Source organism: Pseudopodoces humilis, chromosome 5 (assembly GCF_049639895.1).
Source record: "Pseudopodoces humilis isolate 2021_Gansu_Grassland_sample_001 chromosome 5, ASM4963989v1, whole genome shotgun sequence".
In the NCBI taxonomy this organism is placed as follows: Eukaryota; Metazoa; Chordata; class Aves; order Passeriformes; family Paridae; genus Pseudopodoces; species Pseudopodoces humilis.
Genome location: NC_142204.1, coordinates 28626855 through 28653426, shown reverse-complemented (window position 1 = coordinate 28653426; position 26572 = coordinate 28626855). Strand labels below are relative to the sequence as shown.

The 26572-nt window shown below is 37.7% G+C and overlaps 1 protein-coding gene across 5 annotated transcripts; it reads left to right on the top strand.

Annotated features, from left to right (window-relative positions):
• The first annotated feature begins 1337 nt into the window (after positions 1-1337).
• On the top strand, positions 1338-25233 carry NEDD1 (NEDD1 gamma-tubulin ring complex targeting factor). 5 transcript variants are annotated; one of them, XR_015772567.1, is made up of 16 exons: positions 1338-1475; positions 2499-2642; positions 4111-4205; positions 5593-5709; positions 6901-7041; positions 12450-12679; positions 13671-13872; positions 14819-15005; positions 17601-17732; positions 17911-17952; positions 18368-18588; positions 19309-19447; positions 19752-19908; positions 22214-22280; positions 22965-23825; positions 24351-25233. XR_015772567.1 is itself a non-coding variant. In XM_014249068.2 (15 exons), the coding sequence occupies exons 2-15, from the start codon at positions 2507-2509 to the stop codon at positions 23067-23069; spliced, it is 1971 nt and encodes a 656-aa protein (XP_014104543.1). In that variant the 5' UTR covers positions 1338-1475; positions 2499-2506; the 3' UTR covers positions 23070-25233. The 5 variants fall into 5 exon arrangements, 4 of the variants coding, with proteins under 4 accessions (XP_014104543.1, XP_087911744.1, XP_005519502.1 ...); XM_014249068.2 differs by having other exon boundaries at positions 22965-25233; XM_005519445.3 differs by lacking the exon at positions 1338-1475 and adding an exon at positions 1566-1665 and having other exon boundaries at positions 22965-25233.
• Positions 25234-26572: the final 1339 nt, after the last annotated feature.

Genomic DNA, 26572 nt, shown 5'->3' with positions numbered 1-26572 from the left:
AAAAAAATACCAGCAAAGGTCCTACTAGTAGGAAAAACTGATTTAATTGATTTAATTCTGTTACAGAATGAAGCATAACATGCTGATCATGTTTACTTAAAATCCCCTAAATTGTTAATTGTTCAAGGCTTCAGGGCTTGTCAGGCAGGTGCTCACCATTGTGCCTGTAAAAAGAGTTATGCTCCACAGTGAGGAGATAAAGAAAATAAGCCAGAGGATATGGTTGTGGTAAAGAAAAGGCTTTAGATTCTCTCTGTATCAAAGCATAACAAGTAGGAATGAAAAACAAGCAATGTCCTCAGAAGTGAAACAAGACAGGTTTAGCAGAAAATTAGGACTATAAAGTAGAGTGAGGATTGAATACTTGCAGGAATGCTGTGAATCCCTTACCACTCAGCTGAGAAGGCAGGTAATTGAAGATACAAATTATGACTAATGATTGTAATGAGGATTAATATTTGCAATAAAGACATGATCCTCATTGCTGTAGGGAAATAATGGCATTTTGTGTAACAGTGGCATGATTTCTTTTCTCCTGATTCTGAGTTCACTTATACAGACTAGATATTAAATGAACTTAGAAAATCAGAAAAGGAAATTAAATCAGGCATTTCAGCTCGACTGGTTCTGAGGGTACACAGGGTAAAGGCAAATATCTACAGAAAGCTTTGCTACAGGTTCCACGTCTAATATACCTTTTAATTTAGTATATAATTTTGTGTTTAGGGGTAGAAAGCAGAAGTGCAAACACGTATTACCTTAAAGGAAGTGCTATCTTTTATTTTACCAGAAGAAAATAACAAAGAAGTCCCTCCTTCTGTAAAAATCAGCACGACCAGGATAACAGTTGTATTGCAAGTCAGGAAACAGATGCAGCAATTCTCTATTAGTTGGTGTTACAAGGAGTAATGTATTAACTGCTATCACTTATTTCGCTCTGTCGCCATGCTATCCCCGTGTCGCAGATGTACGGACATTCCAGATGCCGGCTGTGCTGGATGCCTTTCGCTCAGCACTGGAACAACAGGTTGTCTTTTGCTCAGCGCTGAAATCTGCGTTTCCAATTCAAAACGCGGCAGATGTGATGCCTCAAAGCCACTCACGGCGGGTTTATTGTGTGGCCAGCGGCACCTTCCTTCCGCACTGCCGGGGAGTGGCTCCATGGCCGTGCGGGGTCAGGCCGCCCCGGGTCCGGCCCTGCCCGGCGCGGGAGCCGCCGCGGGGCCCCTCCGGGCCGCCGTAGCGCCGGGAGCGGCGCGCGGGGGCTGCCGGGACGGGGCGTGTGAACTTGGGCGCGGCGCGGAAAGTCGGGCCGCGAGCGCGCGCGCGGGGCCGGGGTCGCGCGGCCGGGCCCAGTCGGGACGGGCCGGTCCCGTCCCTGAGGCGGAGCCGGGGCCAGACCGCTCCCTGAGGCGGCTCTGGGCCGGGCCGGCGGGGCGAGCAGCGGGGGCTCGGCCCGGTGCCCGCCCGGCCAGGTGCGCAGCGCCGTGGGGAGAGCGCGGGAGCGGGGCCGGGCCCGGGGCCGGGCGGTGCCGATACCAATGCCGTGGGGCGGGGTGCGCCGAGCGGCTCCTCCCGCGGCCTCCAGGGCTGAGTTGTGGGGCGGGAGACGAGCTCCGTGTGAGGCGGAAGGAGCGGCTCCGCGGGCTGATGCCGAATGAAGGCGTATGTGGACCCTGAATTTCTTGTGTGGTTTTGTGAGTGCTGACACTCCCGGCAGTAAGAATGAATGGCCTAAAGCGGTGTGGAAACGTCCCGCAGACTTTGACTAAGTGGTGGTTGTGTTTTCAGCCGGAGGGAAGGCTCGCGTTTACAGTTGTCGTTAATAGTTTAAAATTACCAAGAGTAAAAAGCTGAGTGTCAGCGTTTCAAACCAGGAACCAGTTAACCTGGCTTTAACTCTTAAAAGGTGTCATTCAAAATAAGTAGCGGTACATTGTTTAGGCCTTTTTGTTTTGTAATGTTTTGTAAGGTGCGATGATGGGTGACTCATTGTCGGTCGTGTTCTGCTGTCAGAGGTTTAGTTTAAAGGACTTTGCGATATCTCCGTTGGAGTGGTGAGATGAACGCTGAAGTGAGTCCTTTAGGTCCCCACTGCCAGCCTTCCCCTGCAACAGTTTGATTCTGGTTTGTATTTCCCCATCTACTGGTGGGAAATGGGTCCTTCAGATACTCAGGGCTTCCTGGTCGGCAGCTGTGAACTGTGGAGATAAAAGCTTCATTTTAGTCTCTTGATGCCATAGAGGGGGTGGGTTTGTGAAAAAGAAACTGCGCATTTCCTGCGAGAATTCAAATAAGCAAAAGCTTGCAGTGTCTGCTGCTTTCACTCGTGTATGCACCTGCATGGTACTAACTGTTTAAATTTCCAAATAAATATTGTGGTTATCAAGAAAACTTCAACCGGACCATTTCAAATTGCGTTTTTGAATTGTTAGGTTGCCTGGTTAATTTTTTTATTTTATGTATTTTCACTTATTAATTTATGTCTGCCAAAACAGGTGCAGCCATGCAAGAAAGTATACGTTTTGCATCATCAGGAGATGACGTTAAAGTATGGGATTCCTCATCTTTCTCTGTGGTGGAGCAGTTCAACCCACATACACCTTCACATCCAGTTAGTTCACTTTGCTGGGCCAGCAATAGTATCCTTTACAGTTTCAGCCGTATTTTTGTGGGTGTTCTGCAAAATTCCAGTGTTTTTTTTCCTTTCCTTACTGAAGTGTTTGTAGAACACAGGCCTGATACGTTTTGAAGTTTTGTTTAAAAATATTGGTATGTATTTTGACCAGAGTTTTGCCATTCCCTGTGCTGAAGGGATTTGCAGAAGCAGTTAATGCTGGTAAATAATTCTGAAGAAGTTTCTCATCTTGGGAGCCAGTGCTTTTCTAATGGCTGTAATGTGCCTGAATTGCCTGCCAAGTGTAAAGCTTACTCATTTGTTTCTTCAGTAGTTGATCATGATACTCGCTTTCAAGACAGTGCTTAATTAACTAACAAGCTTGAGCAAAGCAATTACTGGTGTAGTAAAATTCTATACTTAGTATAGGGAGGAAAATTGTCATCAAAGATTTTTTTTTTCCTAATGTATGGCAAAAAAAGTTACACCAGTTGGAACGCTATGAAATGTTTTAGCTATGGAGCTTGCAGAGAATTTGAAGCACAGATAATATGTTTTCATGTATATGCATACACACTTGCATGTGTTTAGTAAACTTTATGTGCAGACAGTCTGTCTTATGATTTTTCTTCTTCCAGGTCTCCTCTCCATCTCCCAGAACTGAAACAATGAAGTACCTTGCTTTAGAGGCTTGTTAGAGATAAAGTGTTAGTTCTGGTTCTGTGTAGTTCTATAAAATTATGCAAAAGTGCCTTAAAATAATGAAAGCAATAGCAAGCACTACTCTGGCTGCTGGTTTTCTTGTGTTAAATCCAGCCACTTAACCTGTGTTATTCTTAAATGAGCAAGTACAAAATCACAGTGGTCACTGGGCTGAAGACTGAATGATTACTCAATTTGTTGTGTGGTGGTGCAGATGCTTTCCTTGCTCTGTAGTTCTATACGTATTCTTATTACTTTGGGGTACTTGGTTTCATAAAAGATTCTTTTTGGGCTTTTGTTTTTCTTTTCTCATTACAGAGTGGGAGAAATTGGCAACTGCTCTTTGTACTCTAGAAACTGTATGGTGAAGTAGTCTAACATTTGTCATGACCAGGACCATTCTTTAAATCCATAGTCTGCTAACAGCAACAGACATTCTTTTGAACTAGTGATAAATGGGGCTCTTACTTGGGGGTGTGGGGAAACAGAATTGTAGACTGGATAAGCTGCCTTAGTGGTAAAGAGCTCTTAAATAATACCTGGCAGGTATTTCTCATCTTTTCTATCAAAGAAATTGCTGTCTCTCTTGTATTGGCAAGTAAGGGCTGCAGTTAATTTAAGAGCTCCTTAATGAAAGCTTGGAAAATAGCCTTATGTTTCTGTTTCTGGGTCTCTTCAAGGTGCAGTGCTTTAGACTGGTTAGCCAATCTGTCTTCTGTTCAATAAGGGAAACTTCTTCCTTTTATTAATCACCAGTATCCTACAATTATGTTCCTTAACTTGTGACAAAGATAGATACCTGGCCACTGCTTCTGCTGCTGGTGATAAAATAGTTGTTTCAAGCTCTAAAAGCAAACCTGTTCCACTCTTTGAAATAGCTGAAGGAGTAAGTATGAGTAATGCTTTTCCCTAATTTTTTCCCCAGTTCACTTTGTATCCTGTGTGTCTCACCTCTGTTCTGCATATTGGGATCAATTTAATTTTAGTATTGTTAGAATTATGACACATATATAAAAACATTTCCTTGTATTGTTACAGAGTGGGGACAACAGTGCTTATAAAATAGTTCTGTCAGTAAGAAAATATAGATGAAGTTATGCAAATGTGATAACTTGAGTCAGTGGTTCAGATGTGATCTAATGTAAAGGAGATGGGATAGCTCAAATGTGAACTTCATTTTCCAACTGTCAGTATTGAGCATGCCTATGAATTGTACACTAGAAAACATAAATAAGAGTTTATGTAGAGGTTGTTCTTGGAGCATACATGTGCCAGCTTCTGGAACTGCAAGAAATGAGAATTTGTGTTGTGTTCAAGGTTTTTTGTTTTCCCCTGTTAAATGGAAGTGTGGCACTTCCAAAAGCTGGACTTAGTTTTAGAAGTCTCTTCACATGGTCTCTTACATAGCTTATTAGTTCTAAACCATTCTAATTATTCTTCTTGGATAGCTGTTGTAATGCTGATTTGGACTGGAAATGTTTTGAAAAGTTGTTCAAACCTTGCTTTGAGGGGGCTGAAGCAAACACTTCCAAAGGTGGAGTGTTTGTCCTGAAGATTTCACTAAATTTGATCTATAACTAATGCAATCCCTTGCAATTTTATCATGTCAATAATTAGATGGACTTGTTTTTTCTTCAGTCAAATCTTGAGAACTTAAAAGTGAATTTTCAACGTGATGGAACTGAATAATGATTTGTCCTCAATGTAGGCCTATCATTAAGATTGACATTTTTTTTTTAAAAACTGGTACTTCAGTGATTATTTTAAAAAGAATCACTTAACTGAATTATGAGGTTTCCTGCTATATTATTCCCTGTAATGTTTAGGGAATGTGAAGTATGTAACTTAGACAACTTCTTGATTTTCTTCTAAAGAGATTTTTTTTTCCTTAACTTAGGGTTTTTTTAAAAAAAACCTCAGTACCTGAATAAAGTACTATGATTGCACTTTACAGAGCTATAATTTAAAGGGAAAATGCGTATTGGAGGAAAAGGTGCCAAAAAATTTGAAATGAGAATATGCAGTATTTGAAAGTTTATTAATTTATATTAATTAATACGCTTCCATTTTAAAGTAGATTAAATGTATGTCCAGCTGGACTTGATTTTAAATGCCTTTTGATAGAAAATGGCTGTAGAGTATGAATAGGTCTCTCTGTCAGTGGGGCTGTTTGTGCTGATGAAATTGAAAACACACATCAATATGCTTTGAAGTAGATTTGCATAAATCCCTTAATTATCTTTAGCATACTTTTTTTCTTCTTTCTCCATTAGGCAAAACAGACATGTGTGAGCTTGAATTCTAGTTCTTCATACCTCGTCAGTGGAGGCCTTGATAACACAGTTAATATCTGGGATTTGAAATCCAGAAAGATTTACCGCAGCCTAAAGGTAAGTTTGGGTGAGGTAGCTTTCCACTCCCAGGTTTTGCTGCCAACTGTAAAAAATATACTTTCTCTAAGTCTGGTGTCTGTAGGATCAAGGTCATATATAGGAGCTAGCACACATCTGGGTCTTGTTCAAGTTTGTGTTCTTTATGTGCTGTAAATAGCAATGTTAACAAACATATGTGACCTGGTGTTTTCAGAGTACAGTTCTATAATAATATATGTTTAAATTTTCAGAATAGACTTCTTATTTTGCAAATTTTTATTGGTGTTGTCTGATGGGGATTTTTTACAGGCGTTGCATTCCAGGTATTTGCTGTTTCTGATGTGTTGAATGAGAAAACACTTCTGTATTTGTGGAATACTTTAGCAGAACTAATGTTGTGCAAAACTGGGAGATGGTTGGCTTCTAAATGATCCAGTATAAATTGTCTAAAATTTTGTTACAGTGCACGATGACTTAGTATGATAGGATGACTTAGTGTCTTTCCCAGATACCTTCAGGAGATGGTTTGCCCTTATTTGGCACCACTGTTTTAAGAGGCTATGAAACTTTAACTTTGATTTATCCTTTTTTACTTGGACTTTCAGAGTTACAGTTGGAAACAAAACCTCTAGGTAGCCAATGCAATACTTTAAATATCCATTGCTAACTTTTGGGTTAGAAGTACTCAATTGTCTTCCCCTATATAGGAAGATATGGGAAAAATAATATGTTCATTATACACAATATTATCACTGCAAACGACTGTACTGAAAAGCTGGTTGGTAAATATATGTGTTAAGGCTAAAAGTGGCATATGTTAATGCTAAAAAAAGGGGAAGTTGTAAGTACATCAGATTAACAGAAAGTATATTCACTGGGATATAATATTCTGGGAGACTTTACTTTTAAAATAATATTCATAACAACTGTGGTAAATATTTCTGTGGTTATCTTATTAAAATATTGTATATAATTATGTGATCATCTTTACTAATTTATTAAAACCACCTAATGGAAACAATCAGAGAGTGGTTATGATTGATCTTTGATATGTTTTGCTGCTGTTTTCTGTGGTATTCCATAAAAACTCTTAAATTTTTTAAAATGTTACAGATGGTCAGAAAAAAATCAAGCTGAAGTTTTTTTTGCAAAAGCATAAATTAGGAAGAATGTCTTTAACACTCTCCCTCTAACCTCCCTTTTTCACAGGAGCATAAAGATGAAGTCACATGTGTTGCATATAATTGGAATGATGGCTATGTTGTTTCTGGGTCTTTGAGTGGTCAAATCATCCTACACAGTGTTACCACCAACTTATCAAGTAGTCCCTTTGGTTATGGCAGCAGACAGGTAGGCTTTCTGTGTTAAGTTCCTTCAGGTACTAAGCTTAATTTGCAGTCTTTAGAAATTAAAAGTACGTATCAAGAGCTTTTAATTTTCATTTCATTCAATGATCATTCAATGTTTCATTTTAATTTTTAAGAGTGCCCTTAAGGAAAGGAGAAAGCAGATCACTCTCTGCATTAGAGCCTTAAATACTATATAGCATTGAAATCCAAACTTCTCAAGTGCCTTTTTTTCTATACAGGTTACAGCAAATTTTACTTGGTAGACACTGGCTCCTCAAGAACAAACTTGAAAATATCTTAGAAGTGGTTAAAGCACGGTTGGCTTTACAAACCAAAGCAGGATTTTGATTCACCACTCTGTATATATTGCAGAGGGCAAAGACCATGCAGTCTGCCTGGGTTCTAACTTATTCAAAGCTATCTGTACAGTAGAGGTGAATACAAGCCTGTATTTGGAAACAAATTTTTTTAATCTGGAGATTAAAATTTCACAGCTGCTCAAAGAGAAAAGTAATGAGGTTTTATCTTACCTACTCTAGGTGTTTAGTTAGTATTTGGGAGAACTAGTTTGAGGGAGAATTGTGCACAAGGCAAACACAAAGCATATGTACTACTTAAGACCCTTGTTAGGGTTTGCCACTGCAATTCCTTTCTGCAGACTCAAAAGATATTAAAAGAATTAGTGGGTATCACAAGGGGAATTCCCTTGATACAAGAGCATTTGCAGTAGTAAATGAGCTGTGTTGTCCCACTGGAAATTCCAGTGTGTGCTCTTACTGAGAATTGTCTTTTCTTATGGATGGCCATGTGTTTGAGTTCTAGGCAGGCTTTTGTTTTTTACTGAATCATTTTTGCAGAGGCAGGAACTGCCTAGGGGATGCAGAACTGTTGCCTTGGTCCTAAACCTGACCTTTAATGTTGCAAGAAATGCTGAAGTTGTAACTTACTCCTTTTCTGTTACTGCAACAGCTTTTTCAGTCTTAGATTGCAGATAGTGTCAAATTAAATTCTCCTGTCTCGCACAAACAGTATAACCTGGTGAAAAATCTCTTACAATCTCATAGCATCTCAGGAATTATGGTACACTTTCTGATGAAAAATCTCTGTTAAATTGAAGCTATCTCTGCTCCTAGGTGCTGCAGTCTTTGATCCATTGCCAGTCTCATACTTATATTGAAGCAAAATTGTACTTCATACTTGGTTTGATCTTAAAAATCCATCTATATAGTCAGGTCATTTTTCTGATTTGATTGTTACGATTTTATAAAGAATGTGGATGTGAGGCAGGAGCTGCAGGGAGGTCTGATGCTTTGAGAGGCTGCCTGAACCAGAGGCTAGAGAGTGTTAAAGGAATAAAGTAGGTATTTATTAAAAGGTCTTCAAAGGATACACCTTGGGCAGTACAAGAGCCTGGCTGGGGCTCCACCTGGCTGGGGCATCCATCCACGATGGATGACTGGTCACGAGATTTCACACTTCTATACGTTTTGGTCAATTTACCTACTGGGGTTAATTGTCCAATTACAGCTTCAGGTTATGAAGTCCCATCCTCCCAGATTGCTCTCCTCAATTCACTGTTTATACTTTTTGTGCCTGAAGCTGGAACAGTGTCCTTGGTTCTCAGGCTGCAAAGGATTGTTTTTTCTTAACTACACTATGAAGAGAACTTGCTACCACTGTATGTGAAGTTCATTTAGTAATGCAGTACAGAAACTGGAAAATATAAAAGCTAAAACTTAGGGCATCAGGTCCATGGCTGGATTATGCAGCTGAGGTGAATATCCAGAGTGGGGACTATGCTGCTAGTTAATTGAAAAACGAAGAAATTCTTGAGGATGCTTTGCATGAAGCTGTTTGATATATTCAGTTCTTTCCACCGGAAAGTGATTAGGAGTAAGAGATATGCTGTGAATAACTGTTTTGTCAGATGAAATCAAGCAGTCTGCTGCAAAGCTGAGTGACCTTTAGGATGGATAACACTATTTGATGTGTTAAAGTAGTTGCAAACAAAGAGTTCCTGTTCACATTCTAAAGGGTCTGTAACGTTTTCTTAGGGAGGTGAGTTATTTGATTATAGCTTTAATTTAAAATGGAATTGAGCTATGATTTTGTAATGAGTTGGCTAGTTGGATGTCCCAGTTTACCAGCTTGTCTTTGATCCTAAAAATGTTCATTACTTGTACAGAAATGGCTTTATTATTGTTTTGGGTTCGAGTTGGAGAATTGATTCTGCAGTAAAGCAAATATCTGAAGACTTGTGTAATTCTGTTAAATTTAAAAAGCCTTTACTTGATTTATAGCTTAGGGGCCAGGTTTCCTTGAGAGTAAACTTGAATAGATAAACAGTGTATTACACTGTTTGATCCTGGTGCTAGTTTTCTGACCTAGGACGGCTCACCACTCCATAGTAACTTTTTTTTAGAATTGAGGAATGTGAAGTCTGACTAACCTTATAAATTTTAGCTTGTCTGTGTTTGATTCAGCATGATGGAATGTAGTTTCCATGCCAGTTAATTTCTCCTGTTGTGTAGATTCTACAAGTAGTAAAATAGCCCAAGGTTGCAGTGCTTTCTCTGACTTTAAACAAAATTCTTTTCATAGGAGCAATGGTCTATATTCTGTTAATTGATTTTAATTTAGAACACCTTTGTGTTTTATTAGAATTGAGTTATTGCAGAGTTGTTTGCAGATCCCATAATTTGTCTTTGCTATTGGCATTCATTTAGATTATCAGATTCTTATCTGCTTGCTGTTGAGGATAAATTAAGGTTTGTTTCAAAATACAATGTTTGTTCAAGTCTTCACTGCCTGGTGCAGTTCTCCTAGCAACAGGATTTAGTTTAGCTGTTTGAACAGCTGGCTGATTTGTAAAGGAGTGTGATGGATTCTGGCCACTCCATATAGCGAAATGTTTGTCAGCTTTTAAAGCTAAAAGTGGGGAGCAATGGTAATATGATGAAAGAAAATGGAGAACTTGCCCAGACCTGTGAGATTAAAAGGATAAAGGAGAAAAGAAATGGCTGACTTGGTAGGATAGCAAGGGAGGTTTGAGAAAGAGCTTGAAGAGAGTAATCTTGGTGGGCAGAAGGACAGGAGTGAGAAAATGAAACGAGCAGATGCCAGGGCAGTAAGGAGGAAGGTATTTGGAGGTGAAGAATTGAGAGAAGTCTGAGGTTCAGGAATATTTCCCATGTAGATCCTGTTTGTAATTAAAGCTGTTACTCCTGAATCTCTCAGTATATTTTTCCATGTAAACAAACAGAAAAATGATGATAAAATTGTGACTAGTAGTGGACCATATTAATGATGAAGGGTTGTACTTGTTCCTATTTGAATATGCAGTTGAAGGTGCCACCTACTTTAAAGAGGCTTCCAGCAAGACACACAATACAAGTGCTGGAAATAATTCTGGAAGAATATGAAGCAACACATATCTCCATTAAAATGAAGTTAAAGACAGAAATATGATTAAGGGCAGTAAAATGTATTGTGTTGTGGTTTATACCAGGATAAAACAATAGAATTTTGAGAACCTTTTCAGACAAATTAAATATAAGAGCACTCATTGGGCTGGACTTGAGTAGAGTACTTGATTAAGTGGTTTGTGAGAAAATACTATATAGGATGGGTAAGAAACTCATTATATTGATAAATCAAATATTTTCTTTCATTATCTTGTTTAATATTTTCATTATATAGAAATACATATTTTATGATAGTAGAAGTAGGGTCAGCAAAACTGGGGAAGGGTCTGGAGCATGGGTCTTGTGAGGAGCAGCTGAGGGAGTTGGGGTTGCTCAGCCTGGAGAAAAGGAGTTGTGATGGGACCTTATTGTTCTCTACAACCACCTGAAAAATAGGTACTAGCAAGGTGGGGGTTAGTCTCTTCTCACAGGTAACAAGCAATAGAAGAGAAAATGGTCTCAAGTTGCACCAGTTTAGATTGGATATTAGGACAAAATTCTTCACTGAAAGGGTAGTGAGGCATTAAAACAGGCTGCCCAGAGAAGTGTTGGAATCATCATCCCTTAAAGCATTCAATTCAAAATTCATAGGTGTGGCATTTAGGGACATGGTTTAGTGGAGAATATGGCAGTGCTAGGGTAAGGCTTGGACCTGATGGTCTTTGAGATCTTTTCCAGCCTTAAGGATTCTGTGACTATAGGTAGAGCTATGATTAAACCCAGTGGGAGGGCATTTGCCCATAAGAGGGGATTGTGTCGGTGTCAAAAAGTGATTGAAACTATTGACACAGGAATAACTGTGACAGAGTAGAAATCAAGATACCAGATTTAGGGGACAACTGAGACTTTTATTAGAGTAGAATTTCAAAATTCCCAAGGGAAAGAAGGAATTGGATTTCTTAATATAAAATGACAATGACCAAAACAGACTCAAAGAAAATGCAATCTAGGACTTTTTGTGGTGAGTATTTACAGTATAAAATGGATGAAATGTTATTGCTGTTGCAAAGACAGTAGCAAAATATTTTGAGGATCATAAAAGATTTTAGTTGTCTGTATTCAAGAGAGAGTTGCAAAAAGACTGATGGTACTGAAAAAACAGTCCTGGGGGACTGTCTCACTTTTTTTTTACAGCAAAATAAAGCCTGAAGGAAAGTGAGCTTGCTGCTCTTTAAAACAGGGGATAGCAGCACTGGAGAGTTAGGAAACTGGTTAAGTGTAAGGGCATTATGGGCACAGGAGCAAATTGGTGCAGATAGGTTGTAAGTAAAATTAATCAGGAAATTGAGTACTGTAAGTATTAGAGCAGTGAGCTTCTGAAACGTCCTAAAACAAAATATCTGTCCTGAAAGGCAAGTTAAGTTCCTGGATTACTTGGTTCTGTGATAGAAAGGCTGTGTATGATAAACCACACGTTATCCACTTCTGTGGTCTTAGTTCACAGGCTGAAGTCTGGTCTGCAGGACCTTGCTTAACTCTGGAGTCTGTGTGTCTTGTCAGATTGGTTGATAACCAAGTACTTCAAGTCAGTGAGGGGAATTAAGTTTAACATTTTTGGCAGAAGACTAGTTGTTGAAATAATGTACTTTTTCACTCCTTTAATTTTAGATGTGATATGGGATCTTTTTTTTTTTTTGTATAAAGGCATGATATTTGCTGAAAATTTGAGAAGCTTTTCTGGAAGTTTCATTTTTCTTCTCCATAATTTTGCTTATCAGCTCAAATGGTACCCCATAACAGTAAAAAAAAAAAGTCTCCCCCCCAGTAGCAAAAATGGCATTGTAATGCAAAATTCTTTTTCTGGTTTTATTATTTATATTTCAGACTTGGAAGCCTTTGTAGATTACTTCAACTTTGTATTCCTAATATGTTTGTGTCTTTAGAAAATAATTTAATATCGTGTTTAATATTGGTACTAAAATTCATTTTTATGTCTGTTTTACAGCCTGTTCGACACTTGAAATATTCATCCTTTAAGAAATCCTTGCTGGGCACTGTTTCTGACAGTGGAAATGTCACTCTCTGGGATGTAAATAGCCAGAACCCATATCATAATTTTGAAAATACTCATAAAGCACCAGCCTCAGAAATCTGCTTTTCTCCAGTCAATAAGCTGCTGCTTGTAACTGTAGGCTTGGATAAAAGAATTATTCTCTATGACACATTAAGTAAAAAGTGAGTATATGAAAGACCTTTTGATTTTAGAAGATTCCTTATTTGAGTTTTATAAACTGCAAAAACATGTCCAATTATGACATGAATTCTTTCATTCAGCCCCCATGCAGAATGGTTGAAGTGGCTGGCATATTGCTATTGGAAAACCTGGTCCATTTTTCTTTCTAAGTTAATAAACAAACAATTGAAAAATCCCAAGGCATGTGGGAGCTAAATGAAGTCCAGTTCATGGGTGATGTTCTCCAGTACTCGTGTGTGGGATTTCTTGTTGATAGAGAGCAGTTAACCTCTGTGAGGGGCAGTGCAACCTGTGGGGACCTTCAGCCACCCAAGCTTAGCTTGCCTGCTTTTCTAGTTAAGATAAAAGATGTACCTGTGGTGCACAGAGCTGCTGAGATAGGGGAGAATGTTGGATGAAAAAGCAGGAAGTTTGTGTGATGAGACTTTGGAGCAAGAGGATAGGATGGCAACTTTTGTGGGACGTTGGTTTTAGCATGAGTAGTGCTTTTACTGTAGCTGAATAAAAGCAGGAATCAGTGTTGTGGAAGAATGTAGTAGACCTGAACTAAGACCTGAAGTTTTTCCCAGAGCTGTGGGAAGGGTAGAGTTGATAGGCTTGGGAAGCTAGAGGGTGAGAGGATGTATGTAGTGTGATTGCTGCTGCAAGTGATGATACCAGTAGATAATGTTGGTGTTTGCTATTAAGAAGGCAGTGTGATCCTGTCCTCATTAAATCTTTTGGGGCATATGCAGTTTTTTTCTTGTTAGGCATGAATGCTCAGTGTAAGCCTAATGCACTGTTTCTTAAAATAGTTCACTGAATTTACTTGGCACTGGAGAAGTTGAACTATTGACCTGTAGCTGAATTATGAAAGCTTTTTTATATATATACATATATATAATTTATTTATATTTTTTTAAGATACTCTGTGTTGAAAAGTTCAACTTGTGAATTCTAAAAGATTCATCCTGTCCTTTCTCGTATTTGAAGGTTACTGACAACAATTGTAGCCGATTTTCCTCTGACCACAGTAGACTTCATGCCTGATGGTACTACTTTGGCTATAGGATGTTCCCGGGGAAAGATTTGCCAGTATGACTTAAGACAACTGACATCACCAGTGAAAGCAGTTGCTGCTCACAAAGGCTGTGTGAAATGCATACGTCTCCAGTTCAGTAGCACTTTTTCCAAGGTATTTTTATTGTTCAGTGTGCAGATTAATGAAAGCAAAGCATAAGTTTAAGTTCTAAAAACAGTTTACCTTTCACTGTCTTAAGCATTACAGATGCCAACAAATCAGATCATAGGAACAGAGGAATTGTAAACTGCTTAGTCTTAACTGTTGTTTAGTCATTGTTAATGTGGAATTCCCCCCACTCCTGGCCTCAGTGTAGAAATAAGTGGAATTTGTGGTCTTCTAGGTTTTCGGCTGTGGATATGCTGCCTTTGCAGATCAGTTTGTGGCACTTCTGGTTATTTGTAGGCAGTAATAGAAAGGTCTGTAATGGCCCTTCTGCTTCAGGAGAAGACACAAGGGTGCTCATCTGAAGATGTTTTGTATGTCCTATATGTGGACTTCTGCTAGCACATATAAACAGTGGAGAAGTTAATAGAGAAGACTTAAGAGGTTCCTCCAAGAGTTAATTAGCTCCACTGTATCTAGAAACCCCGTGTTTCCAGTTAGTAGACACTGAGAGAACCTTTGAAATGGACTCTTTACCACTCTGAGATTTTCCTTCTCCTCTAGCACACTTGCTAGAGCAATAATAGTAGTTAACTATTCCTGTAAAATTTGGAGTCCCTAATAATGTAATTTCTTGTTGTAATGTGATCTCTTTTTTCTGCAAAGTCTAAACCTGGAATCAAAATTGACTCATGCAGGGTCATTTCACAGTTAAATTGTTGATATCCTTGGAGGTCTTCACAGTATCTGTATGATAATACAGATGTTTTCCATGGTCTTTGAAGTTACATGAAGATACCATTTTTTTATATTTGTAAAGGCATATCTCCTAGGCAACCTTTGCAACTTGAACTGATTTTTTTTACTGTTTAAAAAGGAAAGTATATTGTCTTGTATTTTTACTTTTGGCTGAAGGAATAATAGCTTCTCTTAATTTGTTATATTTTTTATTCAGTCTAACCTCACAGGTTCGTCAAATAAACCTGTGTCCAAAAGACTAGAAGTCAAAGCTGGTAGTAATCTTGGAGGAATTCAAAATACGGGCATCAAAAACATTGCCTCTCAAGCATCAGCAACAGTTTCCTCTCACCTTACGTTGACGAATGAGAATAAGGGAGGAGAGATTTTTCAGGAGAAAACAGGTAATGTTGTGTTCCTACTTATACAATAGTTGGCATAATGTGGAAGAGGAAAGCAGTTTCATGTTTTGACCATTACAGTATGAAAATTTCATGGAGGGAAGGGCACTTGTTAGGAAGTACTGTATGCACATACATATGCACATTCAATAAACTTCTTTTCCCTCCCCACTGTTTAATATGTGCTATGAGACTGTAGGAGGTAAATTGGGTCCTACTATAAGCTTAAGACACATGATGTGTAAAAATTGTGGTGGTACTATGGAACTATCTCCTGCATTCTGACTTCTTGCAGATTATGTACTTTCTGATGCAATGTCTGCATAGAATACAGAGCTGAAGATTTGTAATTCTGTTAACAAATAGGAGTAACAGACATAATCCAAGAAAAAACCACAAAAAAACAACCAACCAAGGAAAACACAGGAAAAAATAAAGCAACCTAGTCCAAAAACTCAAGTGACAACTGAACTATATTTTTGTGAGAGGCATGATTCCAGTATCACATGGTAGGAAAGATGTTAAATATAGTTGCAAGTATGATTAGTTGTGTAACTGTACTTGCTATCTATGCCTCTGAAATTAACAAGTTCTTTGTAAGAATTCTGAGTATTCCAAAACTGCCACTGTGTGAAATGTACTCCTAAAATTTTATTTAATTCAAGAGTTCTGAAAATATCAAATCAGTAACACTGCTAGTTTGATTCTTGAAAAAATTCCTTAATCCATTTTAATGTAACAGCACTTTCCCCCTCCCTTTTAAAATAAGGAGAATTACATTTAGTAACAGTAATTAGGCAGTAAGCCGCTGCACTCTATGAAAATGCGTATTAATGACCTCCCTTGGGTATGCAGTGAAGTATGAGGTGAAGTAGATTGTTTCCTGTGTATGCAAGAAGTGCTGCTAATCAGCATTACTGAAGGGTGTGGAATTTTTTTTTTGGTTAGCACATATGATTTATTATCTTTATTTGAAGATGTCATGGCTGTTACCCCTTAAAGAGAACCATGCATAATAAATAAATGTTTTAAGAAAGTAAAAGCTTACCAAGCAAAACAGTTTTCCTTAATCTGAGTGTTCACTTTAAAAGTAAAGACCTCTGAATACTTCAGAAGATACAGTCTTTAAGGTTAAAAATGGGAATGTATGAGATACCACAAACTTTATTTGTTGTCTGGAATTTCTTCTAGAACCTGTTCATGGGATTTAACTTTGGAGAAATAAGGGGCATTCAATAAAGTAATCTGATTGCATACTTAACAAAATTGAGGCTTTTTTGTCACAGGTATTTTTAAGGTACAAAAGTATAAATGGAGTCAAAATATGATGAGAAGCTTGGATGTACTTTGAGCTGGCTTCCCATAAACTCCCGTTTACCAACTGTTCTCTGCTTTAGGTACCTTACTGCATTTAGATTACTGGGAATGGGTGAAAGTGCACAAGATATTTTGGCCCAATTTTATGTTTCACTTTTTCCATGTAGATCCTCTAAATTCTGACACACAGGTTGATACTGCACTTCTGATTTGACTCAGTATACCAAGTATTTACTTAACTAGCGAGTGCAGTCCTATGCTGGTGTCACAACTGACACATCTGAAGAAGTGAAAAATGTAATCTATTAATACATTTAAATGTGAAATCGTAAACATGACTCAAGTTCCGCTTAATGTAAATACTTGGACATGATTAATTGCAGTCACCCACACAGTCATATTTGGATCACTTCAGCAAGTAATCCCACTTAGAGAAGTACTTATAGGTTTTTATGAACACTTTGTGAATCCATGAAAGTTATTTTGGTGGTTGTCTGAGCAGTTCAATTCACTTTCTAAAAACTGTAGTTTGAAGTATGGATTTTTTTGAACTTAAGATATGCTTCCATTCTTCAAACAATTGTCCTTGGTATCATGCATATGAAAGCTTACTTTTTTCCCCCTGGATTGGGTCAGGGATGGGGCTTGAGGGTAGAGTGAGGAAAAGTCTAGGAACAAGTTTGGTTGTTTTTTCTTTTTGTCTTCAATTGTATCTCCAATTTGATTTTTTAATATTAGAATATATAAATTGATTGTCTAATATTGGAAATATGCAGAGAGTATAACTAACACTAGGTAATATAACTAACTAATAAACTAACACTAGCTAATATAACTAACACTAGCTAGGTAAGCTTTAAAAAAGGTCTGGTATATAATTTCTCTTGGAATGCTTAATGGCCCTAGTACAGCAAACTTCTTGCATAACAAGCTTAAATTTTTATCATCTGAGTGTGGTTACCTTATTAGCAGAAGGTACAGTCACTAGTTTTCACTTCAGCTGATCCGCCATAAAATTGCTGCACCCATCATATAGACTTCTCTGAACATGGGTGGGTTCTCCAATTTTACAGTCCTCCTCTTTTGCTTTTAGCTGTGGTCACCTTTGTTGTCAGCCCAAATGAGGAATTTAAAATTGATCCTCAAACTGGCATCTGCAGACGATTCTGAAGTGCTTACTGGACTTGCCAAGTATCATGAGTAGTGTGAGATTGTTTGGCCATAATGTATGTTATTTTTGGAAAAGGTCAATTACTAACCGAATCATACTGTCCTTTGAAGGTTTTCCACATAGTTCCAGCTTGGATGTCATTCCATCTAAAGAAACAGATAATGGGAAACGTGCTGAATTAAATAATTTTGATGATTTGGGTCGAAGTAGTTTAGGAGATATGTTTTCTCCAGTCAGAGATGGTAAGTTACTAATACTGGAATTTTTAAAGCATCATTTGTCAGCATGTAGTGTGACAAAATGTCATTAGTGTCTTATTGACTGCTGTACCTACTTGATATTTTAATTTGTCTTTGATTATGAACTCGATGTAGTGATACAAATAAACACTTAATTTGTCTGTGTTCTGCTATTTTGTAGATATTATTGCAAATAAAGCGACTGAAGATATCCAAGGAAATGGTAAGCATATGCCACTGATAGGACTTTGGAGGACTGCTAGTTCTCAAATGCTGATTTTGTCATACCATTGAAAACAACAAATGACCAAAGCAGACACTGAAACAACTTCCCTGGAAATTGTCTGACACAGTGAGAGACACAACATGGTAACAGGAAGTCAAGACTAAGGTCCTAAAGTGATTGGTTTTTTTCCTTTACACAATTTACAATGATAGGCAGAGGCTTTTCATGTTCTATTACTTGTATAAAGATGGGGGCACCATAAGTTGGATGGAAGGATGTAGTTTTTGTGGAGTACATTTTTTGGTGATTTCTTTTGTCAATCATTTTTGTATGAGTGTGCAGGCATTTTAAGTGTGGGATAGATTTGGTGTGTGTGTGCATTCACCTGTGTGTTTCATCTTTTTAATTTTAGGCCTGGATTTCACCCACCTATTGGGTTTGGATTTTCTCCCACAACCAACCATTGCCTTTCCGATAAAAAGAAACCCAGTGGGCAGTAGTGCACAAGGGACACAGTCTAGCTCATTACATGCACTTGGAGGATCTCCAATTAAAGAAGAAGAGGAGCATCCAGAGACTGACTCTAAGAAAATAAGTCTTGGAAAACAAGAATCTAAAGACGTCTTGAAGCCGGTATTCTTGTTATGAGTGGTCTTTTTAGAATCTTGGCAGAATATTTTTGCTTGAAGAAAAAAATCCTGAGTCATGCTCCATCTGTTTTTATTTTGCAGCTCTTTTCACATGCTATTAACACAAACCTAAAACCTTGTGTGATTTAGATGAATTTGCCTTCAGAAATGGAAGATAAAAGTATGTTTGTCTTAAATAATATCAGGTTACATAAGTTCCCATGAAACAAAACAGGTAGCCTGAGTAGTATTTTGATTTTTCTAGAAAATCAAGGATCACTAGCTGGTTGCACCAGTATGACTGATTGTTCTTTTTTTGCTCAATTCCACCCCTCTTCTTTCCCTGTTCTCTGTCTCCCTCTTTTCCTTGAGGTATCTTTGATAAGCCTTTGCACAGAGCTTAGCTGCTTTTGTATAGCACTTGAGAAGTCTGAGTTTTCTAGGAGTGATACAACTTAGTCACAACATTTTTGATGTGAAAATTAAGAGGCCCCCGCCTTTTGCACTTGCTTCTGTGTGCCCACTTGAGGCAATTTGAAATGTTTTAGCAATCAGTTTTTCAGATATCTTGCTAGGAAATGAAAAGCATGTATTTCTAAACAGATTCCTAAAAGCAAAAACGTTTGAAAGTGTATTTTGGAAAACTTAGTTTTCACGTGCAATTAAACAATTGTAGCACATAGATTTCATCTTTTAAATTGAAAAAAAATATTTTTGTTTTCAGGTTTCAAAATCAAGCTTATCAAGCATAGAACCTATAAGTTCTCCACCACCATCTACTCCTGATGCAAATGAGAAACTAATGAAGAATATTCAGGCCCATCCTGCATTTGATCTACCAGTAAATGGTACTACCTCAACAAGTAAGTTGATAATTTTAGCTCAGTTCTAGGCGTGGTTGATTGTAAACTGAAGTGAAATCTTATAAAATGAATTTAGCATTAGAAAAGAACATCTGGTCTCAGTTCTTTAAATTGAGCCAGCCCTCCTAGAAGTCTTCAGTTGCCTCTGAAAAGACTAGTTCTAAATATATGTTTTTTTTTTACCAAGCAATATTTGAGATAAAATTAAAGAAATAATTATTTTTAAAAAAGTATCGATGTAATGCAATATATGAGAGGTTTTTATTTGTCCTGAGGATTCTCAGTATTTTATTTTATTGTAAAGGTTCAAAGATAACATCACCTGTCACTGCTGGAGTTGCAAGTTCGTTGTCAGAAAAAATAGTAGAAACCATTGGGAGTAGCAGACCAAATGCACCTCTGACAGCAATTCAAATAAATTTCATTCAGAATATGATACAAGAAACAATGGATGACTTCAGGTACTGGTATTCCTGCAGAGTGTTGTTGTTTTCAATGGCATGTTTTCTTAATGAGGTGTTTCAGCATCTGCTCAAACAAATTTCTCCTTGGATTAGAAAATTACACCATTTATAGCCCTATTTTTGAAAAACTAGTTATGAAACTTATTTTTAATAGCTCTGACGACTAATTAGACTGATGCCTCCAAGGGCTGTTGGTGTATGACTTTACTGATGTTTCCAGAATGAGGGAATATTTCTCTGATGGTAAATTTAGTCTGCATAGCGAGGTTTCTACTCTTTCCCTGAAGCCTTGCAGTGATTTCTTTTCTTCCTTGCTCATCTCCCTATCCCAGCCAGAGAAATGTCAAGCTGACAGTGAGGAGAGTTTGACATAGCCAGTTGACTTGTGTTGGCTTTGATTGTTGTTATCTTGGCATGTGTAAGGTAAAACTGTGTGTGTGTATTTCTGCTGGTGGAACTTTGCATTGAAATAATCTCTGTGCTGTAAGTGATGGTTGGTTTCAGCTTACTTTGTGGATATCTAACCAACATTCCAATTGTCTTGAAAGAAGTCAGATTAGCACAGTTCTATTTAGAGTGGAGGTTGAAGAAGGTGAAGACGTTAATAGAATTTTTCTAGGGGATCGCTTCCCAACCCATGTTTAAGATCAAGTAGGTTGAATGGAGATGATGGACAAGAATTGCTGGGCAGGGGAAACACTGCTGTCCTGTTGATAAAAAGCAAAGCACTAAGCAAACTTAGCTTAGTAGGTCTGTGTACTATGGCTGTTCTGTATCTGCCAACAGAAAAAATACATCAGATGTTATTTAATGTCTTTGCATAAATATAGTATGGTAAAACTCCCCTGGGATTTTCTGGCAATAGATACACATCTGATGAAAACCTCTAATTGATGTAACTTAAAATGCAGTCTATGTATTACAGATGTGTTTTCTTTAAAACCTGTGTTCAGGCACCCCAGAGTTAGAAGTTATACTTGCCTTTTACGGGAAGTCTTTTACTTCCAGTACTTGAGATCTGAAGCCTTAAATATTGTGTTTCTCCTCTGACCTAAACTTTCTGGAGTGGCTGGAAGGCTCTGCTGGCCCTTGTCCCAGTTGTAAGTTGGAGATGCATTTAAACATCATAAAATACTGTTAGTACTGGGGTCAGAAAGAGGGAACTATTGTAAGCTTCCCATTGATGTAACTACCTTTCAGCTGCTGGAATTTGGAAAGGATTTTTATTTTCCCCGCCTGAAATTCATTCCTCTTCAAGTAATGGGGGAAAAACCACGGACCTTCAGGAAAGGACCAGGAATAATATATAATTCATTAAGTTCCTAAAGGATGTTTGTTTCTTGATCTCCCTGTCTTTGGGAGATAACCTACATCTTTGGATTTATAGGATGCTAGCTGGCATCTATACTTGATACGCTCAAGGAAGATTGCCTCCAGTAGGAGTTCTGTAGAACAATGATCTGTGGAAAGCAAAAGTGAAGATTCCATTTGGGTTTGCTGTATGTTTGAGGAGAGGAAAATGAAATAAGATCTGTGAGTGTCCACTTAAGAAACACCTTACTGTGTCAGGCCAGTGGTACCCACAGCACAGTACTCAATCTCAGACAGCTGCACTGGTCAGGGAGAATTTGTGAGCTTGCCTGCTTTTCTGTGAAGTATTCTTGTTCTTCCTCATCTCCTGGAACTGTTGTAGTATTGTTATGAGGCAATTTTCAGGCATGGTTTTTGTAGTGTAGAATGGATGTCCATGAATTAACAAATTCATGTCCACTTCCAGACAATACTGCCACTGCTTTTTGTGTAGATTAACCTGGATTATTCCATGGATTGGAGAATAATGATGACACATTCAACCAACCAACACAGCTGATGTTTTGGGCCCTTTTACAAAAGAATTTTGAAAGTCATGTACTGAAAAGGTGTATCTTCAAGTACAGATAAATATCTTTCTCTGTGGTGCTTGTAATCAAGGGATGGAAAATTAGCTTTGAATGGTAAAAATGAGAGGAATTTATAGCTTGCAAATGAAAAAGAACCTTGGTATCACCATGTATATGTTTGTGTTTTTAAACTGAAAATCCTACATCTTCTTATGTGCTAAAAAAATGGTACTTATGAAAATCGATGTCATAACAAAAGTATTCCAAAACAAGCTGTAGAGGATTATGTTTCATGGTCTAAGGGTTTCTAGACTTTGATGAGAGCAAAGGTGAGGAGCTGTGGAGTTTTGGGTGCTGAGGGTATGAGAGAGACTGCTTCCTAAATAAGTCTAAGCATCGTCTTTTTGCAATTCTTCCCCCAGAGAAGCATGCCATCGAGATATTGTGAATTTGCAAGTGGAGATGATCAAGCAATTCCATATGCAGTTGGTACGTACAAGGACCGTGATGGGAAATGTATTGAGTTTTTAATTTTGGTGATACCAAGACTTGCCATCTTCTTTCAAAACTGAAAGTCTTTTTTGTTTATTAAAACCAAGAAAGGGAGGATTTCATGTGAAGGAGGGGGGAAGTATGAATGGGAATCTGGTAAATTGGTTTTTCTTTGATTAGTAAAGGGAACCTAGGGGTTGAGTAGGTATGAATTCCATATTTCAGGAGTTACAAACAAATTCAGCTGTCCTTTGGAAAGGGCCAAAGGCTGGGGTAAGGAGAAGATAGATGGAATTCAAATAGAAAGCTTCACTTGTAGAGACCGTAGGCATACTGGGCTGTTCGGTATTCTTTAGCTTCACCTTTTTATGAATCTTTGTTCTTTTGATCTGCATTAAAAAGACCTTGTCTGGGTTCTGAGCATTTTAATGGAATCTGCATTAGTAGATTCTCATCCTGAAGAACTGCAAAATATCCTTTGATAAAATATTCACTAATGTATTAATGATCAAAATACTGTATGTCAGCATAAAAGGGAAAATCTTACTTTTCTTATCAAAAGTTTCTAAAACCAGAATTGTCTACATTATTTCATTTTTAAAAGAAACATGAAAGCCAATAGGATAGAACTGGAATTATTAACTTTATTACTACTAATTGGGACTTTTTTCTTTTCCGTAGAATGAAATGCACGCTTTACTTGAAAGATACTCTGTAAATGAAAGCTTAGTAGCTGAAATTGAGAGACTGCGAGAGGAAAACAAAAGACTGAGGACTCACTTCTGAAAGATTTACATTGCTGATTTTATTAGCGTGAACTCAGTACAGGTGGTGTGTTGTCTTTCACAGATCATCTATCAACTGAAGTATTGTTTGAAGACCTGTTACTATTTTGAACATGAATCTATTCTTCTAAATAATTGGTGTAAGATACTGTGTCTAATTATAAAATCTGTAGCAGATAGGCACTGTATAAAGAACATTTATTTGCATCTTCATGCTGACCACCTTGCAACGCAGACTTCCAACAGAAAAACTCAAAAGACAAGTACGGTATTGGAGTTTTGGCAACACATAAAGTGCCTTTTCGTAAACAAAATCAAACCAGGGCAGATATTTTTACTGTAAGAACTTTTTTATATATAACTACTTTTCTATCTGTTTCTTTATTCTACTGCTGTCAGAAACAATCACTACAGCTTGCCTTTCAGATACTTTCCTTGAGGAAAGAGGGAAGTGAAAGCTCCTCTTTTGCACAGCGTGGAGTCTTGTTTACAAAGAGCTGGAAAGTACAGTAGTCAGTTGAGTTTATTCAGCTGGAAACTCTTCTGTCCTGAGTAAAACTAGAGCTTGAAAATGTTCCCAAATTCAGTGCCACAATCTTTCTTACTGAATTCATAAGTTCGTTGTTGCAAATGCTACATCAACTGCACAAGATTTTTTGTTACTACTTTGGCTATGAATCTAGAATTCTTTTTATTTACATGTATTTGAATGTTGTCATAGCTTGTCCGATTTGAATGCAACTTTAGTCTTCAAAATGTAAGTATATTAATAATATAACCATTAATAATACAGCAATGTGTAATTGAAGTCTTTCAGTCTGACTCAAGCACCTTTTGTGCCCAATCCCCCCTTCCATTGGTAGTGAACAACAGTTAATATTGAGCAGTTGTGTTTTAGTTTTGAATCATGTTGGTTTAGCATTATTGTGGCCTTTTTCAGATAGCTGCATACCAAATCTGTTATCTTGTATTATTAACAACCATTAAAGAGCGATCATTACTTCAGTAGCATAATAGTATCATACTGGTACGTAAACATTTCTGAAATGAAGCTCACTAGGAAGTCTTGACTATTGAATTGCATGGGATATTTGGCTTGGCCTTTATTTTGCCAGGAAGATTAAATTAAAACTTCAATTATAAATTACTTTAAAAATCAAATGAAAATTTTAAATTGAGTTAAAAATTTCCCTGAAAGACTTCTACAAGTGCTTCTTGCTATTTAAGTTTTTCTGGAGGCTTCTTAATTTTCCTTCTAATATATGCTTGTTTCTTTTCACAGAAGTCTGAAGAACATGGCAGGTTAATTTGCATCTACTGTTTAAATCCATGACGACACTGCTACTAAATGAGTAGATAAATAAATGAAAGCCATAATATATAGTGTAACTTATTTTTATATGTTGCAAAACTAAAGAAAAACTCCAAACATGTCTATAACTTCCTTACCTTTAACTTCTTTTAAAAAAGAGACTTCCTTTTTTTGATGTCATTTAATGAAAAACACAGTCTTGTAGCAAAATGAGGGTGTTCAAGTAGCCTTTAATATTAGGGAAATAACTTTAAATGTCTAGTTCTACTGCTTTTATAAGCTTTTAAAAATATTTCTATATCACATATAACTTCATATTGAAAGGAAAGTTGAGATTTTTTTTACTAACTTCAGACACAGTGTAGAGAACTCTTTGGTAAATTCAAGGGATATGTAAGCTTGACACATAGACCACACAGTTTGTGAAGACAGTAGTAGTTGAAGGTAGCAAAAATACCTTAGCATCCTTCTATGTATGCTTTCCAGTGTTAATGAAGTAACCTTGCATATTTCCATCTCTTGATTTCTTCAAGTGCTCTTGCTGGTATACCTGGATGACAGTAGGGAGTTAGACCATTATCTTGGGTATTTTACTTATAGGTAATTTGTTTTCCTGACTCCAAACCGTGTAATGTTTTTAATTCCCAAATGGAGGTGACTATAGCAAGAATAATTAAAGATTTTTAGGGATTTTTAGGGCTTCTGTCCATATCTCAGGATTAGTGTAGTGCAAGTGGCTACACATGGTGTGTGGAGACCCACTCTGCCTTTCACTATAAAGTTATGTTTTGCCTTGTACACTATCTGATTTGTATGTTAAAATAAAGCTTCTTTTCACCTTTTTCAGTAAAAAGCTGTGGTGACTTGCTTATTAAAGAGAATGATCAGTGTTGTAATTGTTATGCCTCATCAGGCACCATCTACCTGAAAATCTGGAGTAATCTCTCTTCTACCTCTGTGGCTTTGTGTAGGCCATCCAATTGTTTCCACTGAAATGCTCACAGTACCTCATGTTCTTGGAGTAAAGGACAAATGAACAGTCTCCCCTTCCAACTTGAAAACTGTTGCCATCATGCCAAAGAGATCATGTTCATGCAGCTCTTTTGAGCAGGGGGAATAATGTCTCCTAAGCTCCTGGTGAGTTAGACGTCCTGTGTCTTCTTCGTGTTAAACTTAGGGATGTTAATTTTTTTTATTCCCTTCTCTCATGCAAATAAAGACTTTCTCTGATGAGAAGTTTATTTGCAGTTTCAAGGTATGTAGGGTTTGAAAGCTGATTTTGACTAATAGATTTATTCTCATAAGAGTGCAAAATGCCAGCATGTTCTTACTTCCTGGCAGCAGTCCACAAGTGCCTGATACACACACCGTACTCTTCATAAGCACGACAAGGCTGAATTTGGAAGTTGCATGTTGCCCCTCCTGCACAAGGAACATGGCATACTAGAAGAAAGAATGTGCTTTACAGACTGCATTGCCAAACTGTACAGTTCTTTGCCATCTCTAAATTCTAAAACTGAAGATGCAAAATGGTTGTAGATTTTTTGTATATGAAGGTAACAGATCTGACACTGCTGAGTGCTTAAGGCTGACAGGTGCTGTGTCTGTGCTTCCCCACCAGTGCACTTGTGTCTGTGTGTCATTACTGGTGTGCGTCAAGAGCTGCACCTTCTGGCCAGGCTGAGTAGTCATTTTCACATCATTTCAGGCCATGCATCTGGGCAGTGCTAATGAACAAATTCTCAGCTGTGGAAACCATCTTGTACTCTCCCTTAAGCATCCTGTGCCAGGTACTGGCAAAGATAAATTACAAAGCTGGAGGGACAAGAGTAAAAAATTCTGAGGTGTTTTCAGGATTAACTGTGAAACTACTTTTGATTTTGGATGTCTCTCTCTAGCCAAGGAAGTACAGACAGTACCTGTGTACTTCACATTTTTATATTTGTCTGGCGCAGCTATAGGGCAGGGAAACTTAACAGTGGAATCATACTCAATAAAAGTCATGGAAAGCACATCTCTTTTTAGGTGATTTTGTCAGTTGAAACAGTAATACGTTTGTGGGGCTGAGAGCCACAATCCTTCAGATGTTCAGATGTGGACAGTGTCATATCTAGTAAGCTTTCCACAGCAGTTGCTAGTAACGCTTCTTATATAGCCACTTTTACAAAAATTAGGGGCTTATATGAGATGTT